This window comes from Solanum verrucosum, unplaced genomic scaffold (genome assembly GCF_900185275.1).
Source record: "Solanum verrucosum unplaced genomic scaffold, falcon-dt-bn FXZP01000182.1, whole genome shotgun sequence".
Classification (NCBI taxonomy): domain Eukaryota; kingdom Viridiplantae; phylum Streptophyta; class Magnoliopsida; order Solanales; family Solanaceae; genus Solanum; species Solanum verrucosum.
This window is the reverse complement of record NW_026020378.1, coordinates 4,649,889-4,669,076: the sequence shown is the minus strand read 5'-3', so window position 1 is coordinate 4,669,076 and position 19,188 is coordinate 4,649,889. Positions and strand designations below refer to the sequence as shown.

Sequence of the window (19,188 nt, the reverse complement as noted above, 5' to 3'; positions counted from 1 at the left end):
CAAACAAGAAATCAAGTGAATATCGAAATACTTTTACGTGAACAACTTAATTTTTTTTTTTACCTTTGGACACGCACAACTCCAAAACTTATGATCGGGATTTCTTGAAGTCCTCGATGCTTTCATTTTACCAAACTCTGTGAGTTTACAAACATCTGGTTCAATTGAATATATATACTTTCTTGGAATGTTGAGACATTGCTATCAAATTTCAAAAATAAAAAAATATAAAGTATAAAAAAGTAGAAGATGAATGAGAAAATGTAGAGTGAATAAATTGTTGAAGAAAGAGATATAGCTTCATGTGAGGGAGAAAGAGATATATATCCAAGTGAGAGTTAACAATAAGAATTGCAGTTCGCTCGTACCTTTAAGATTTGTGTAATATTTATTTGGGTGAATTTGGAGTTAACGGAGACTACGACGTTAAAAGATGGAAGATGTAGTTCGCCTCTATCTGTTTTGGTGTGTATTTTTAGAAAGGGTCCCTTTTGATGTTCAGAATTCAAAAAGTGTCCATTTTGACGTCCGACTCAAATGACAGTAGAAGGATTAAGCCAAAAAAACCCTTAAAATGTAGAAAGAGTGTAGGAGATGATGCGCGGCTCTTTTCCCCCAAATTGGAAAGTGTTTTAAAAAAAATAAAATAGCATGTATATTTTCCCTATTAAATAAAAGTATTGTAACGTATCGCTATAGATGATACTAAAATAATTATAAGTTTAAATGTAATGAATATTAATTTAAAGCACCTAGTAATTTTTCCTTAAATATTTACCTTTGATCTCAACTGACAACTAAACACTCAAACTTGTTCCTATTATGTTTCATGGACATCCGACATTGATGCATGACACATACATTTTAGAGGTGCCTAGATAATCATTTTACTAGTTGGAGTGTTTATATGACTCGGTTAAGACGAGTTGAGGTGTCTAGATATACATACTCAAAGTTGGAAGTGTTTCCTGAGGCCAAGCTTGAGTAGCGTATGAAGCAACTTAAAAAGTGGCAACAAAGTAAAATGTAGAACTGCAGGAATCCAACTTCAGACGATGTAAGAATTGAACTTCAAACACTGTCCTAGAGTTCACTAGGTACAGGTTTTGAACTCTAGGACACGATCCTGAAGTTTCACTTGTAACATAAGTGTAGCACATGAACAATGAAGTCCCAATAGATAAGTTAAATCAAGGTTTAAATAGGGGACATAAGAACGATCCCCGTTATACACTTCAAAAAGTTCATCCCTATTTTCAATTGGATTTCCAATAATGGCTGGAACAGAAACCATGCCCGCCTGATACGCAACTATTAAGTTTGTTACTACTTTTCAATGCAAATATACACTGCAATTTCTGGATTCCCTTACCGAAGAGACCTAAAATGCTAAAAATTTTACGCCTTAGAGCAAGATTGTAAGAATTTACACTCACGACAATTCATTGATTTCCAATGGCTATTTTTCCCTGTCGTTCTAGCTCATATAACATGTGAAGTGCCGCTGAATCAAGTGAACTTTTCTTATCAGCTCTTTCATCCCCGGTAAGCTCTATCAAACCATAGTCAGGTATTGTCAGCGAGATTTGAGATGCAAAAGTGTTGTAAACCTTCCTTTTATCAGAGCCTTCACCACATTCAATAAGTGATCTGGCCAGAATTTACACTCAATAAGCAACAATCTAAGAAACAGTTTGATAAAAACTAGAAGGAAAGAACTGGTTAGCACATAAACTGGTTTTACTTACTTGGATGTACGCTCTATTGATTCAAAACTAGGCATTGGCCACTGCAGTTTCTTGCATAGTTCAAAGAGTGATATGCGAGGTCCACCCCTTTTCATGTTGATTGGCCCAATTACTGCCAAGTAAAAGAGAGAAGACCATTAGATCCAAAAGTGTTTCAGGTGATGCACATCAGCAGACCTTCTGAAAACTAACTTTTCTTTAATTATCTAACTTTGGCATATATTCTGTCAAATCAAAAGGCGGGGAATGGTTACAATGGCTTAAAAACATATTTATGAGTTTTCATGTTCAGAGAACTATGTACATTGTTAAAAAGGAGTAAGATTCAGGAGCAGAAACTCAGGTCATTCTGAACCACACTTTCCTTTTCTAGGAAATGGAATTAAGGTGAAGCAGTGTGGATATTCAAGGTTAAGAGACTCAGAAGCCCCATTATGTGTTGGTGAAACTTATCGAACTAGGTATTCCAATTACTTCGAACTTTCAACTTCAAGGACTTATTTTCCCTCATTATGCAACACTTCACTGGCGAGGGACTGATTATTTTACCGAAAGAGTGACATAAAACAAAGAAAAGAAGGAAAACAAACAACCATAATAAAGTAATGCATGGTTACATTAAAAATTTAAATCTCTAAGATAGATAACCATTATTTTTACACAAGGGAATTATAAGATTCTGGAAACTGCCTCGACAAAAGTTTCAATCCAAGTTTTTGCTGGATTCACAAGGAGACAGGTGCAAGATTCACCAAGAAGACAGGTGGATGCTGGGGCTTTTCACATTGTCACAGAAAGAAGTTGATAGATAGCTGAAAAACAGGAAGCTCTGGAGAGGCTTAAGGGAAAGACTTTGAGCACTATTGCTTCACGATTCTGCTGCTCAGAGGAGCAAATGGGCATTGGTACCTATACCATGTGCCTCAGATTGTGATACTTTGGGAAGGGACTCTCATTGGACAAATCTGACGAAGAAGACTGATTTGAGAGGTAAGAGGGAGCAAAGTATTCGTAAGGTGAAATATTTCGAGAAAATGATGAGGAAACTGGGAATGGAAGGACCAAGGCAAGTATAGAAATAAGAGGTAAAAATGATCCTGGGAAGCAGAAATTGACCCATGACTAATGAGCTAACCTTTTGATATCCATGCAAAATGAAGAACAGCAAGGGAGACGAGTGAGGGTATTGAGGGGAGAGACAGCATCAAAGGGAGATTGAAATCTCAGGAAAAAGGTATTAGCAAATGGTTTGAAGCACTTGTGGCAGTCTAGTTAATGCAGATGTTTGTCAACCTTCTGCAAAAAATAGGATACGTATATTCTATACTTCTGTATGGATCCTTTAGGCAGGAAATTCTCTCTTCAATCAATAAGTCTTATTACCTTGTAAATAAAAGAAATGCATAAATAGAAACTTTAGCATATTCAGAGGAAGTCACTTCTCAGCATATAATGATCTAAACAGAAATGTAGCAAATTGTAATAGAACTATAGGAATTATCGCTTGATTTTTATTGACAAAGCTATAAATCCTCAACACTTGATATATATTCAGTTGTGACTAGAAAATATGATCACTCTCTACTACTATGCAATCAAAAAAGGTTTCCTTTGCTAAAATTATGTCATATCACTTTTTTTGGGAGGGTATATTGTCTGAATAGTGGAAGGTGTAAGAACAAGAGGGGACGACCTTGGGTAGGATTTGAACACAACACCTATATATACAGGGCAGAGCTGCGACTATTAGGCGTCAACGTCAATACAATGCATCATACTCCCTCCATCTCAATTTGTTTGTCTTACTTCCTTTTTAGTTTGTTTCAAGAAGAATGTGTCTAATTTCAACTTTCCACATGATATGTTTAAGATCACAAGATTAAAACACATTTTGGTACATTCTATGTATCTATAGTTTAAAACCACACGATTCAAAAGTTGTTGTCAAGTCAAAACCAGACAAACAAATTGAAGCGGAGGGAGTACTTGATTTCAAATCTGATGGACTTTTTCAAGGATACTGATTGTTGTTTGTGAAGTATCATCTTGCCACCATATTAGAATGGTAGTTTATTCCGCTCTCAAACAAGATAATAAGTGTAACTACAGAATAATATGTACTTCGCCATTCTAAAAATATTTTACTTAATTACATATAGCCCTTTCCAAAAGTGTTTGGCCCCTTCTCCTCAATTACATATAAAGTTAAAATAATAAAACCTGACTCAAAAACTTAAAAAGTTCATCTAATGAGATTGAAATAGTGTTGCGCTGAATTTGATAAGTTGATATAATGATATTAAAACAATATTGATTGGTTGCAGTGCTTGACATTTAAGAAGACACCAATTTTATTTTATTTTGATCTTTTTATAATGACATAATAATATATTTTACAAAATGCAAAAGGTCTGACCATTTGGGAGACTTAGAATAATCAATAATGAGAGAATTAAAATAGTGAAAGGGGAATAAAATAGGTAAATATAAGAATACTAATGTGGGTTCATGATAATCGCTAGGATATAAATGAGACAACAAAATAGGTAGTCACTTAAGAAAGGATGCTACAATTAATTAACTACTATTCCATTTCTCAATTATTACAGCAACCCACCCATTAAATGAGGTAAAAAGTTACTAAATTTTCCACCCAAAAAATCATTTCCAAATTTATCAATACATGCGATTTATATATATAAATAATACATCTTTAGAAAAAATGGCTCCCCCAATTGTCATAGAAGAAATAAGAATTTTCGTTTTGCTACAGTAACTTCGAGCACATACCTTGGATGTCCTTATTTGTATAACTAGCACTGGTGGAGCAGTCACTGGGAACAGGTTGAGCTTCATCTGGCTTTAAATTCAAATATACTTTCTTTCGCTTTTTGCGTGAAGCCATATCAGGACACGAAGTATTTGCTTGGATGCAGATGTCACCATCAAAGTCTAAAGATTGTGGCACATCAACAAAGCTGGCCTCTTCTTTTTTCTTCTTGGATGAAATTCCTTTTTTCTGTTGTTAGAAAATGAGGGTCAATGTGAGAAATAACTCAATTGAAAGCTTGGATAACCGGCAATACATAATTGAAAAAGAATTCACCCAGTCAATTCTAGATGGGAACTTCTAAAATCTAGTTCAACATTAATTGTAATGGTCATAACAGAGAATAAAGTAGTGTTATCAAGCAAGATCACACCATGTAATACAGATCTATGGTGAGTTAGTCACTGATCTTTCAGCAATATATAATGCATGCAAGCACATAAATTATTATCAACAAAAATTGTTAGCAACTCAAGGGAATCCATTAAACACAGAAAATTCTCTTTCCAAATTAGGAAAAACTGCAAAGAATAACTTCCTTCATAAGCTAATTTTGATTAAAAAATAATAATTTAAACACCTAGTTATTTCCGCATTCTTTTTCTAGCTATAGTACTTCGATAGACATCAGATGACTTGGAAGGCAACCAACTCATTAGTCTCCACTTGAACCCAGAAAAGAAAAATCAATTTCAGAAACAAATGATTAAAAAAAAGAGAGAATGGCCTGCTGACAAGAAAGTTTAACATTACAACACCAGTAGTTGCAATGGTAACTTTCACGAACAAAAGTACCAAAACGCCTATCATGATTTTCTTTCTTCTCATCTTTCTAAGGATGTTCCTATCACACGAATTATGGCCCATTAATGTCAGAAAAAAGTACCATACATAGGATGAGAATCATCTTCCTGGCTATGACATACCTCTAAGTTCTTCAGTAACTTCAGAGCTGCTTGCGCCTTTGCATTTTTTCTAGTTTGTCCAGATCCCTCAGCGACCAGCAGATCATCTTTCAGCTGTAACCTAAGCTCAGCATTCACGGTATCCCCCTTCACCACGCAATGTTCTTTCCAGAAGTAGCCAAGTGAGTCACATAATTCTATGAGCTCACGCAACGGAGGTAGTTCAAGCTTATCAGGAGTCACGATGGGAGACAATAGTGGCTTGAAGATCTTCCAAACTTCATCCAGGTCAAGTTTGGTATCAATAAGTACTGCACCAGCAATACTCTCCACCAAGTCTCCAAGTACCTATGACAAATTAATATCCCATGAATACAAACAGCCTGCTCTAAGCATGTGACAGATAATAGTGGATTAATGTGGCATATGTTCAACAATGTTGTATCCTAGGGACACATTCCAAGTCTACAGTTGGCATTGAGATCAATAACATATGGTAACAGTGACATGTCAGTGGAGCAACAATAAAAGAACCTTTGGGGCTTTGTTTCCTTGGAGTGAACAAGAATTAGAGACTGACTTCACAAACAATGATATTTCACTTTCAAGATATCCAGAATGATGTTGAAGGTGGACATGAAGATTCCTTCTCACAGCAGCATAAGCGAAATTATCATTATTGACAGAAGCAGAACGCAGATCTGTTAGTTCCCCAGGATCAATATCTTTATGCTTCTGGTAAAGGTACCAGGTAACGAGAATGTCCAGTACTGAGTCGCCAAGAAATTCAAGCCTCTGTCACAGATTTGACAAAAAGAAAAAATGTAAGCTGACAACAATGTAATTTCTTAAGAGAAACATGTTTAATATGATGTATAATCAGTATTACTTGATAATTATATCAAAATTAGGGATTACTCTTCAACTAACCTGATAACTGTACCCAGCGTCCAGCTCTTGCACAGTAGCATGTGTTATAGCTTCTAGAAGCAGTCCCTTAATAGAAAATCTATAGCCAAGTTTCAACTCAAGGTCTTCAATATCTTTAGCTTTAGGGGTATAAGAATAAAGAGATGCAGTATTGATCGCATCCTCTACTAATGAAGGTTCTAGCTCAGCTTTAACACCAAGCCATTTCATCAATTTGAGGGCAGCAACAAACCCACCACCAACGTAATATGCACCTATTAGCGCTTCAACACAGTCAGATATTGTTTTTGAACCCATCCATCTGTGTCCTCTATCACAGTGCTTCCCAACTACTTCTTTGGGATCTTCAGTCAGAAACTTCTTGTCCAAAGGCACTTGTGAAGTTTCAACCCCGTGCTCACAAGGACAAAGCCGCAGGGAAAGCTGCCCAGGAGCAGTCCATCGGCGTGGATCAAATGCACCATCCCGTATATAACCCTGTAATTAGACAGGTAAAGCATGATTAAAAGCAGACGAGTGTAAAAGGTAAGCTTCAGTCAAGTGGAAAGGATACAACATCCACGTTTCTTTGAAGAATCATCAACAAAACAAGAAGGATTCCACTAGCACAAGCAAAATAAATGTTGCCGTTGAAGACTATCCACGACTGAAAGAATGAAATGTTGCCAACCATCCACATTGAATTTGGACAAACTGAACCAAACAAAATAAGTTATACTCCTCGCCCCACACACACACACCAAAAAGAAGAACCCATCTCAAACAAGCCTGATTTTCAGTAAGTTTGTTTGCACTACCTGCAATAGTGTCGTCAATATCTTATACTCATACCATACATCAGTGACCATTTTAGCTGGAGAAGGAAATATATGACACCTAGTTTCATTTTTACCTCAAGAATAAAGTTAAAAAATGAACTAGTTAAGATATTATATATTTACATTCTTGACTGGATTTAAGAAATTGTCTTCAAGTAGTTCTTTTTCCTGAAGTACGGAGGCAAAGCTTTACATACCTGCAAATGTTGATTAGTTCCCAATTTATGGAGGGCTGAGTTACTAATAGCCTGTGAACGTTCATTAGTTAGCTGCCCTTCATGCTTCTTGGGATACTTAAGGAAGAGGTGACAACTAACAGCATACTTCAGAACTGAATCTCCAAGCAACTCCAGACGTTCCATGGAGAAACTCTCATTGCATCTGAGAGTTGTAAGAGCTTCCAGAATCTGACCGTGAAAGACATTTAGTTAGAAAAATGCCAAATGTAAGTCATCTAATTAGCTGAGCAAATGATAGGACGAACCAATGAGCTTGATATATGTAAGTCGCCTGAATGGCTTGATATCTCTTTCCTCAACTGGCTAGCCAACATCAGGGACTCCAGGCGGTGCATTAATGATGGTAGCAAGTAGAAGGATTTCAAGATGTCTAACCGAATGTCAAAACAGACCAGAAGTTCTGGTGGCATGTGAACATTATTCAGTGGCTTTTGAACCACCATTGTACTATCTTTTGATTTCGGTCCACATGAAATGCCTGCTTAAATAATCTCCGAATATCAGATTCATGTAATCCGAAACATTTAGCCCAGTGCACTCACTAGGTAGCTAGCAGTGACAAGTTCAATGTAGATCAATTCTTTCTAGAGAACTCAGGTAGAACTTTAGCAAGTTGAGCTTGAAAGGTTATCTTCAAGTGGTGAACTTTTACTCCCAATTAAAAATGTAAAATGTATGATTGTAGAGATGTTTTAACAAGAAGTTCTGTAGCAGATGTTTACAAATTACTAATCACACAAGACTTTTCAGCAGAAAGTCCACAACTGCCTAAAGTAAATTCAGTTGGATATACTACAAGACCTAATTTATTTAAATGATTAAAGCTTTAGTGACAACGGCAAAAGAATAGTAATATCTAATATATAGAAAGAGATTATGAAGGATGCATGATAATGTCTTTTTGCAGTTGCTGAATTCAATTAGCCTATTTGCAAGCTTCTTCCACAAAACAGCAAATGCACACAGAAGAGTCAACAGTCAACACTGTTGATAAGATTAAAGTCTGGGAGGAGCTAGTGACAGAGCCTGCTGAGATACAAAAGGAGATCATAGAGTACTATGAGAAGTTATATGTTGAAAATGAGGACAGGAGACCAGACTTAGAAATGAGAGAGTATCCTATGATTGATGAAAATGACAATAACCAACTGATGGCCCCTTTTGAAGCACATGAAATCCTGGAAAGCATCAAAGCGTGTGCTGGGGACAAGGCCCCTGGCCCAGATGGCTTCTCCATGGCTTTCTTTTGCCAGTGTTGGGAGTCATCAAAAATGAAGTGGTGGCAGTAGTTCAAAATTTCTATAAGGTAATTGAGAAGAGTATAAACTACTTTTGTGGCCTTGATACCCAAGAAGACAGGGGTTGTGGAACTAAATGACTTCAGACCAATTAGTCTAGTAATAGGAGTGTACAAGATAATTGCAAAACTATTGGCTGACAGACTGAGAAAGTGATACATAAGCTAGTGGACAGACAACAAATGGCTTTTATCAAGAATAGGCAGATCATAGATGCAGTATTGATAGCCAATGAATGTGTTGACTCCAGGGAGAGAGATAAACAATCAGGGATCTTATGTAAACTGGATATCCAGAAGGCATATGATCATTTGAATTGAAACTTCCTGATGAATATGTTGAAAAGGATACGATTTGGACCAAAATGGCTAAAGTGGATTAGACAGTGCATAAGCTCAGTGAAATTCTCTATTCTGATCAACAGAAGCCCATGTGGCTTCTTCTCATCATACAGAGGTCTGAGACAAGGGGACCCTTTATTCCCTTTTCTCTTTATCTTGGCCATGGAAGGGCTGAGCAACCTATTTCAGACTGCAAAAGTCAAGGGCTGGATCAGAGGTTTCCAAGTGGGGAATAATACAAGTAACAACCAAGAGATTACTCATCTACCGTATGCAGATGACGCTCTAGTATTTTGTGATGCAGTAGAGGAGCAGATGCTGATTTTGAGGGTCATCTTCAAAATTTTCGAGGCTATTTCAGGTCTGCACATAAACTAGAGCAAGAGGTTCATCTATCAAGTCAACACAATGATAAGTATTAAAGACTTTAGACAACAAACTAGAGGGAAAGTGGGTGAATTACCAACAACCCACTTGGGAATGCCTTTGGGGGCTAAAAGCAAGTCAACAGAAATATGGAGTGGAGTAATTGAATGTGAAAGGAAGCTAGCAAACTGGAAGTGTCAATATTTATCTTCAGGTGGCAGACTAACTCTAGTTAATAGTGTCCTGGATGCCCTTCCCTCGTACATGATGTCATTATTCCATATACAAGCCAAGGCGACCAAGAGTTGGATGCAATTAGGAGGAACTTTTTATGGCAAGGAAGCGAAGATAAGAGAACGTACCATTTGGTCAAACGGGAGGAACTGCTGTAAGTAAGAGCGGGGGTGGACTCAATATCAGAGAGTTGAGTACCCAAAACAAGAGTTTGATGATGATTAGAAGAGAGTTGTGCAGTGCAGTGTATGCTTCCTGTGATACTGTGACTAGAAGAGAGTTGTGGCAAGAGTTGAGCAACATCAAGGAGGTATGTAGTGACCCGTGGGTATCTTGTGGTGACTACAATGTCACAAGGTACCCAAATGAAAGATCAGAGGGGCACAGAATAACAGGGGACATGCAGGAGTTCACGGAATGGATAAATGCGATGGAATTCATGGATCCCCTTCTTCTGGGGGATTCTTTCACTTCGAGAAGAGGAGATGGCCATAGCTCAGCTTCCAGAACTGATAGGTTTTTGTATTCATCTCAATGGGATGAGTCCTTCACTCAAATCAAACAGAACTTGTTGCCCAGAATAGGTTCTGATCATAACCCCATCATGCTTGATTGTGGGGAATTGAATTCGAACAAGTCATATTTCAAATTTGAACAATGGTGGCTGAGGGTGGATGGTTTTGCTGACAAGGTTAAGGAATGGTGGTTTTCTTTCAATATAAATGGCACAGATTCTTACATCTTAGCTACTAAACTAAGGATACTGAAACAAAAATTGAAAGAATGGAGACTGACACATAGAAATGATTGGAAACATAAGGAGGAGGAAATCTTTCACCAGTTAGCAGAGATGGAAAAGACTCAAGAGCTGAGCTGAGATTACTCTCAGAGGATGAACTACTCCAAAAGGTTCATGTAGCTATGGAATTTGAGGAGGTTACTAAACAAGAGGAAATAGCTTGGAGAGAAAGATCTAGAATACAATGGCTTAAAAAAGGTGAATAAACAAAAAATTTCCATTGGGTTGCGACAGCTCACAAAAGGTTTAATTCTATTGACACTTTGGTAGTGGAAGGAAACTCTATCTCAGATCTAGAAGAGATTAAAGGAGAAATCATGATAAAAAGTTGTACACAGAGACTGAACCGTGGAGACGGAGTTTAAGTTGCAAGGCTTGGAAACTATTAGTGAGGAAGAAAGAGATTGGTTGCAAACTTACTTTGAGGAGGCTGTAGTTTAGAAGTGCATCAAGTCATGTGCCAGTGACAAGGCTCTTGGCCCTGATGGCTTCCCCATGTGCTTTTATTAGAGTTTCTAGGAGGTGCTTAAGTTTGCTTTTATGAATGCAGTAAACCAATTTCATGAGAGACACGAGTTTGAGAGGAGCCTCAATGCCACCTATGTGGACCTTATTCCAAAGAAGCCATGGCAACTGAACTTAGAGACTTTAGACCAATAAGTCTTATTGGTGGAGCTTATAAAAAATTTGCCAAGCTTCTGGCAGAAAGAGTGAAAAAAGTAATCAGCAAGCTAGTCAACAAACATCAATTGGCCTTCATACAGGGCAAATAGATCCTAGATGCAGTGTTAGGACCGAAATAAGCAGGTGTAATGCGGAAGCTAACAAAGCGAACCTCGAAAGACCATGAGTAAGAAGACACATGAGAAAACACACCAAAAGACACAAAAATTTAACGTGGTTCGGTCAATCGACCTACGTCCACAGAGGAGATGAGCAATCCACTATAAATATGAGAGTACAAAATATAGAGAGAAATAACCTCAACCAATTCACTCGGAATACAAGGAGGTTCACAAATTCTCCCCTATAACCGCAACTCTCAAAACCCTAGGACTACATTGTGAATGTTGATTAAGTTAGAAGGAACAAACCTATATTTATAGAGTCCTAAAACCTTTCCTACAAGAAAAGGACTAGTAAAATATTAAAACCTTTTCTTAAAAGGAAAACTTATTTATGATAAAAAATCAGGGCAAATAAAACCCAACATGCAGCTCTAATAGCTAGTGAATGTGTAGATTCAAGGATTAAAGGTGAAACCCCAAGAATCATGTGTAAGCTTGATATTGAAAAGGCCTATGATCATGTGAACTGGGATTTCCTTATTAACATTTTGAGACAAATGGGGTTTGGAGAGAAATGGCTGAAGTGGATAGGATTTTGCACTAAAACTGTCAGGTTCTCTATATTGATTAATGGAGAACCTGCTGTTTTTTTTTCCCTCGGAAAAGGGGTTGAGGCAGGATGATCCTCTTTCTTCTTTCCTCTTTATTCTAGCTATGGAAGGACTTAATAGCATGATAAGGGTGGCCACTTAAAAGAAATGGTTAAAAGGGTTCAAAGTGGGCAACCAAGCTGAGAAGATCTATAAATTTGCCAATTACTGTGATCTTTTGTGAGGCCAAGGTTGAGCAGGTGTGTTTCATCAGAATAATATTAGTAATCCTTGAGGCAGTGTCAGGGATTTTTGTGAATTGGAGAAAAAGCAGCATGTTTCAAGTCAAGGAAGTAGCTAACATCCGGTGTTTAGCAATATTTTGAGTTGTAAGATAGAAGATCTCCCAACTAGATATCTGGGGATGCCACTGGGTAACAACCACAAAGAATTAGAAATATGGGATGGAATTGTGGAGAAGATTTGAGAAAAAGTTAGCCTCCTGGAAGACACAATACCTATTTCTGGGAGGAAGAATAACAATGATCAATTTTGTCTTGGATGCTCTCCCTACTTATGTTATGTCTCTCTTCCCCTTACCTACTAAAGTGGAAGACAGATTAGATAAACTAAGGAGAGATTTTCTTTGGTTGGGCAACAAGGAAGGAAAGGGAACTCACTTGGTCAAATGGCAAACTGCTCAACTAATCAAGAAATCGGGTGGTCTTGGCATTAAGAATCTAGGTCTGCAAAATAGGTGTTTACTGTCAAAATGGCTATGGAGGTTTTGAAAAGAGGGGCAGGCTCTGTGGAAGGATGTTATCGTTAGCAAGTATGGACAAACAAATTCATGGACCTCCAACATTGTGACCAACACCTATGTGGCCTCAGTTCAGAGGTCTAAAAAAATGTGGCCAAAACTAGCTAGGAGCTACAAGGTGGTTGAGGGGACTAGGATCCTTCTATGGAAAGACAAGTGGATAGGACAGAACTCCCTCATGGAGAACTTTCCAGATTTGTACTCTTTTTGAAACAACCCTGGAGCATCTATTGTTGAGATGTGGTCTCGGCAAGGGAGGAATATAAAGTTTAGAAGGCTCTTAAATGACTGGGAGGTGGATGGAGTGGCCAACTTACTGCAAAGGTTGGAAGATTTTCCGGGACTCAACACTAATCCTGATGCAATCAAATGGAAACATGATAGGGATGGGGAATTTTCTGTTGGAAGAATGTACCAAAGAGACCTGGCAACACATCCGAGGGGATTTTTGGACCTTGAAAATAAATCTGGAAGTCCAGCACTCCAACCAAGATAAAGTGTTTCACATGGTCGGTGTGCAGAAGAGCATGCCTAACTCGGGAGAGACTGAAAAAAAGAGGATTTCAGATTGTTTCTATGTGCTTCTTCTGCCATGAAAAGGAGGAAACAAACAACCATTTGTTCCTTCACTGTAGAGTGACTGCCCACTTATGGTTTAAGTTTCAAAGCCTTATCCAAGATCCTTGGGTGGTGCCTGAGCATACTGCAGACCTACTAAGCTGTTGGATGAAAAGAGGGGGGAGTAAAACATAGAAAAGTGGAATCTAGTTCCATCTTGCATATGGTGGTCAATTTGGAAGGAAAGAAACAATAGGTGTTTTAAGAATATTACTAACCCAATGCAGAAAGTAAAAGAAAACTGCATTAATACTCTATATTTTTGGTGTAAAGAAGAGGCTATATATGAAGTAGATCAGTTACTAGATTTCCTAGGCTCTTTGTAATCATGACTACTTTGCCTTGGAATTTTTTGTTTGGTTGCCAGCATACCCTCATTGCTGATGAATACAACTTTACCATTCTCAAAAAAAAAAAACAACAAGAGTTTGATGATGAAATGGCTGTGGAAATTTGTCTCACCAGAAGTATCTCTATGGAATGTAGTAATAATAGAAAAATATGGCATAGAGAATAAATGGATGACAGAGGTGGTGACCAACCCTTACAATTGTAGTGTATGGAGGTCTATCAGGAACCTATGGCAACTGGTCAAGGAGAGAAGAAGTTGCAAGGTGGGCAATGAAGAAAAAGTAGCCTTTTGGAATGACATTTGGTGTGGACAAGAGGCACTCAAACATGCTTTCCCTATACTACATAGTCTGAACCAAGCACAAGAAGCAACAGTGGCAGAATTATGGACAGGACAAGGGTGGAACCTGTTTCTGAGAAGGAACCTAAATGATTGGGAAATGACAACCATATCAAAATTTCATGACACAATGCATACGGCTACCAATCTGACAGGAGAGTAAGATAGACTAGTATGGAAGGGGGAGAGAGGGGGAGAGTTCACTGTAAAATCAACATACAGAGAACTCAGGTCTACAGAGGTGCAGCATGCAAGATGGCCCTGGAGGATGATCTGGAGAACAGAAATTCCCTACAAGGTGAATTACTTCACATGGCTCTTGGAAAAGGAGGCAGTCTTGACACATGAGAACTTGAACAAGAGAAAATCCAATCTATGTTCTAGATGCTATCTATGTGAAGAACAGGTGGAGACAGTTAACCTTCTCTTTTTACACTACAAATGGACAGATCAATTGTGGCAGATGTTCATCCACAAGAGGAAGATCAAGTGGACAAAGCCTGGGAGAATTATAGAAGTCCTACAATGCAGCCATGCAGGAAAAAAGGAGAAAAGATGTAGGACTGTCCCAGCTTGCATTTGGTGGACAATTTGGAAGGAAAGGAATCAAAGATGTTTTGAAGGAAATAAGAACAATATCCAGAAGATAAAGATATTGCCTAGGGTTTACTATTTTTGGTGTAAGCAAGTAGTGATAGGAGATACTTAAAATATATTTAATGTTATTGACTGGCTATAACTAGGAGATCTTAGGAAAGATGTAAGCAAAACTTTTTGGAGGGGGACTACACTTTGATGTGGTATACCTGTGGATATATAGAAGTAAATGTTACCTTCTCAAAAAAAAAAGTGTGAGTGTGGAGTTTAATGTGCTCCAAAGACCATCATATGATGCTCACATCAGGACATGCAACAACTACAATCTGATTCATCTAGAGAACACGCCTACTTATGCCTAAAGGCAATACGCATTTCTCAAACAATATCATTTGTTCCAAAAAGTTGACACAAACACCAGTGCACGTGCTTTTTCACTGGACGTATGTAGAACAACTTTGTCGGCCAATTTCAATACTCTCTAACCTATCTCAAACTTGTTTAGAACCTAGTTAGGGGTAAAGATGTGGATCAGTCCAATATGATTGGGGATGTATAGAGAACATATTTTAAGAACTAAAAACTGTGACATATAAAAAACTTAAATGGCACAACAACATACCCGGTGTTATCCCATAAGTGGGGTATGGGGAGGGGGTAGGATGTGCACAACCTTACCCCTTACCTTCGTAGCATATTAAAGGTAATATACTAAAATTCTGTTTTAAAAAAAAAGAAAAAAAAACTAAAATTCTGTTTTCTAGTTCATTTTGTTGTTTACAACAACAAAACCACCTAGAAGTTTGTAATTGTTAAGTTTAATATATGCTAGTATGTCTTAAACTTCTAAAAACGATATAAATTTTCAAAAGAGATGGCATATAGAGAACACTTGGAATGACTAGGAATTGGCAATAACTTGACAAACCTTCCTTTTTAAAATCCACGAGAAGATTGTATGCATTATGGCTTTGCTTCAGTAGCAACAAAGCCTGTCCAGGATACACTAAAACAATCCCGTACCTATTAAACAGACAAAACAATATAAATTTAAATTATGCGTGACTTCTCAAACATTAAACAAGAAACAGTAATTTACGTAAAAACAAATCCCACTTTTTATGGAAGTAGTCAGCAAATGTTGAGAAGGGTGCTACAGTAGCTTCTGAATCTACTTCGAAGGGGCTCTCTGCGGAAGTATTGGCAACAGCGTCCAGAACAGAATAAATTCTTCCAGTATGAATGGCCACAACAACCATGTCCGTAATATTGCTTCTTGAGATTGATATATTGGCAAAGTGAATCAAATCTGTTTGATCAAGATCTTCCACAAATGATGCAGTCCTATCAACTAAGGAGTTCTTCCGTTTAGCTTCAGATTTCTCATTGCTTAACCACGCATTTTTTTTCAAAAATTCCACAACTGAAACAGAAGATTCAATTGCTTCCCAATCAACTCTGTAGGGTTCACAACTTGAATCTAAAGGATCCAGCGGTAGAAGCAAGTACATGTTCGATGGCTCCCACAAAGATTTTTCTGTATCAAGCAGAAATTTCCTTCCACCCGATGATTTAATAAATAATTTACCAAACAGCCCATTAAAGAATAGTTCTTGGAATATTTTTGCTTTTGCCACCTGACAATGAAAATGTTATACTGCTTATCAGATACGAAATGCAAATGCTAACATGATTGAATTATAAAAAGCTCATAATTAGTTTGACTAGGTTCCAACCTGTTGGGAATCCAAATGTACTTTCCCACAATGCGACACGGAGGATTCGACAAACTTGGAAACTAAGAAAAGCTCCACTTCCACATTTCCCACATCGTAATCAAGTTCTGATTGAAGCAAAAGGATAAAACTGGAATATTTCACTTCCTTGATGTTGCAAGGGAAGTTCATTTTATACACTTGATATACTTCTCCATTAGGATCATTTCCCCATGACCCAGATAATGCACTAATACAAGCTGTCCCATGTAATTCTTTCAACTTTGTTGTTCCTAAAAATTTATTGATAAGAAAAAATAATTATTTAATCACAATAAGTTGAAAATCCACATTGAGCATCTATCAGACATGACAGCAGGTGCAGCTTAACGGTGGTCTAAATTTTTAGAGTCTTTAAGGGTAAAAACTTACTTTCTTGTTCCTTGATTTCTTCCATGACTGCCTACTTATTCATAAAAAAGAAATAAATTTCACTGAGAATGCATATAGAAGTCTCCAATGATATGTGAATTTTAATTGCTAGAAGGCATGAAAGATTGCTGGGCGAATGTAGATGCAGATTTCATAGACGAGCAGACTACAAGCTAGGTTGCTGATTCCCGAAGTTGATTTGGTGAGCTCTGTCCTTGACTGTTGGGTTGCTTCTCTTTCAGTTAGACAATTTCACTCATTAATTCAATTATTCATTTATCCAGCATTTGTTTTGGGGATTAGCTAGGAAATCTATGTCCTGTGCATTCCTCTTAGCACTCCAGTAGAAGCTTCACAGACGTATTTTTAGTTGGGTTATGGTTGATCACGTTACTTGGGATTATTTTAAGTACATTCCAGTATTTATATATTTCTATCTTTATTTGGATTATTTCAAGAATTGTTTGAATTGGAATTTCTAACAAAGAGTGAAGTTATTTATTTTTATATGCATGCGGGGTATGTGATATGAAGGTACAGGTTAGAACAGTCAGGCCAGTTTGCTCAGTCAAGTAACGCATCGGGTGTCGGTCAAGGCTTTGTTTAGAGGACGGGTCATGAAAAAAACACCTGGCTTTAAAGAACCTTTTGAGTTTGCCAAACACTGAACAAGCCAAAAAGTGCTTTTAAGCTGCTTGACCAGCTTTTGAGCCAATCCAAACACTCTCATTGTCCTACAATTGAAGAAATATCTGCCTATTGTTTCTCACACCGATAAAAGGTGCGTATCATCAAGTCATTAATGCATCTCCATTTTTTACAAATACTATAAGAACCCACGAGCTGTCATCCCTAAAAAAGTTGTTCTAAGATTGGCCGAAGTTCGCCCACATTTCAACAAGAAATAGATTTGTCAACTTATGTTTAACAACTTGATAAGGAAGAATAAATACAAGCACCTTGTCAAGTGCATTTCAGATAGCCTCTAGTCCCATTAAGTGCTGCTACAGTGTAATGTGATGAACTCAAAAGCAGAGAAGACAGAGGTCAGAAGTGGAAAGCTTGTTCTAGTTTACCTGCCCCTAATTTTCTGTCCTGCACATCAGAATCACCTCGGGGAGGCTTTTCATTGAAAGGAAGAAGATGATCATTGAGAGCACCAATCTGGTGCAGCTTCTTACATGCATCCAAGCAGACAAGCTGTCTTGATAGTTGAGAACTCCTGCATTCTGGACCAACAATCGTTTGGAAAGCTGCATTTGGAGGTAATGTCAACTTACACCGGTACAACTCTCCAGACAAAATGTACTGAAACAATGGCTTTGGAGAGAAGAACCTGTCGAGCGAAACAATTATCATATTTAGACAACAAACAGATAAAGATACCATCCTTTCATTTTATGTATACCCTTAAACTGGAATACGAGAGAAAAGAAGGGACATGTGAAGAAGTATCAAATTTGTTAAATGTAAAGAGAAGAACTTAAAGCCAAGAGAAACATTTTCACACAGCACGGAGCAATTAAACCTGATGACTCCCATGAAACAAACATTTACTGAAAGCACGAATTACCCCTTGCAAATATGAAACATAATTGTGCTGTATGCTTAATACAGAGAGCAACTATGACATCCATAATCCATTGGCTGAAAATATAACACCTTGTTGGTGAAGAAGTGTCTACATGATGTACACCCACAAATTTATTTGGAGAGGATCCAGTAATTGAGGTTTGAAGTGGTAAGGGGGCGAAATTCAGTACAGCAGAGAGAGGAGGAGACAGACAGGTGAATCTGTACTAGACTTTTGTTTGTGTTTTGTATATGGATATGACTAAAAGGTGTATGATTCACCTTGACCCTTAAAATAGGAAATGTTGACACTGCCAAATGATAGGAACATGACATAGAAATCTGATAAAATAATAGAGTACATCAAATATGAGGATCAAAATTAATATTGTGGTTAAACTTTAGTGGTAGTACATCATTAGTACACAGTAGTGAGTAGTCTGGAGCTACAACCCATAATTCCCTTTTCCATTATCACACAACCACTGATTTACTGTTATAATTTTCTTTAAGTTACTTTCTCGTTTCTTTTTTTCCTTTTCAGATTTGTAATATGCATCTTAAAGAAGCGTAGATTATGATAAGCAGAAAACTTGGTTTTTGCACAAGCTGTATTGTTGTATATGACCCCTTGAATCTGGGAAGTCTTTTTGAACATGAAAACACTAGTATCACCCGACGATGGTCCAATATGAGATGTAAATAGACCATATCCAACCTAACCCCATACACAAACCTCCTATGCTCCATGTACCACTTCACTGGCTAAGTTGATAGGACTTTGCATATGACAGGCCAAAGCATAACTTACTGATCCTAGGGTTCATGTGTGAGACAGAAGGAACTGGGCCAGACAT

General features: G+C 37.6%; 1 protein-coding gene across 1 annotated transcript in view; it reads right to left on the bottom strand.

The window, feature by feature from the left end:
• Positions 1 to 1,159: 1,159 nt before the first annotated feature.
• The window catches only part of LOC125838556 (endoribonuclease Dicer homolog 3a), a 42,102-nt gene continuing 24,073 nt past the window's right edge, over positions 1,160 to 19,188 (bottom strand). Inside the window, exons 14-25 of the mRNA XM_049517603.1 lie at positions 17,836 to 18,095; positions 16,349 to 16,620; positions 15,729 to 16,249; positions 15,541 to 15,635; positions 7,716 to 7,948; positions 7,429 to 7,638; positions 6,414 to 6,890; positions 6,018 to 6,278; positions 5,505 to 5,831; positions 4,539 to 4,767; positions 1,749 to 1,860; positions 1,160 to 1,650 (exon numbers count right to left, since the gene is read on the bottom strand). Of these exons, the coding sequence (XP_049373560.1) occupies positions 1,443 to 1,650; positions 1,749 to 1,860; positions 4,539 to 4,767; positions 5,505 to 5,831; positions 6,018 to 6,278; positions 6,414 to 6,890; positions 7,429 to 7,638; positions 7,716 to 7,948; positions 15,541 to 15,635; positions 15,729 to 16,249; positions 16,349 to 16,620; positions 17,836 to 18,095 (3,205 nt within the window). The 3' untranslated portion in view covers positions 1,160 to 1,442. The remainder of the gene's footprint in view (positions 1,651 to 1,748; positions 1,861 to 4,538; positions 4,768 to 5,504; positions 5,832 to 6,017; positions 6,279 to 6,413; positions 6,891 to 7,428; positions 7,639 to 7,715; positions 7,949 to 15,540; positions 15,636 to 15,728; positions 16,250 to 16,348; positions 16,621 to 17,835; positions 18,096 to 19,188) is intronic.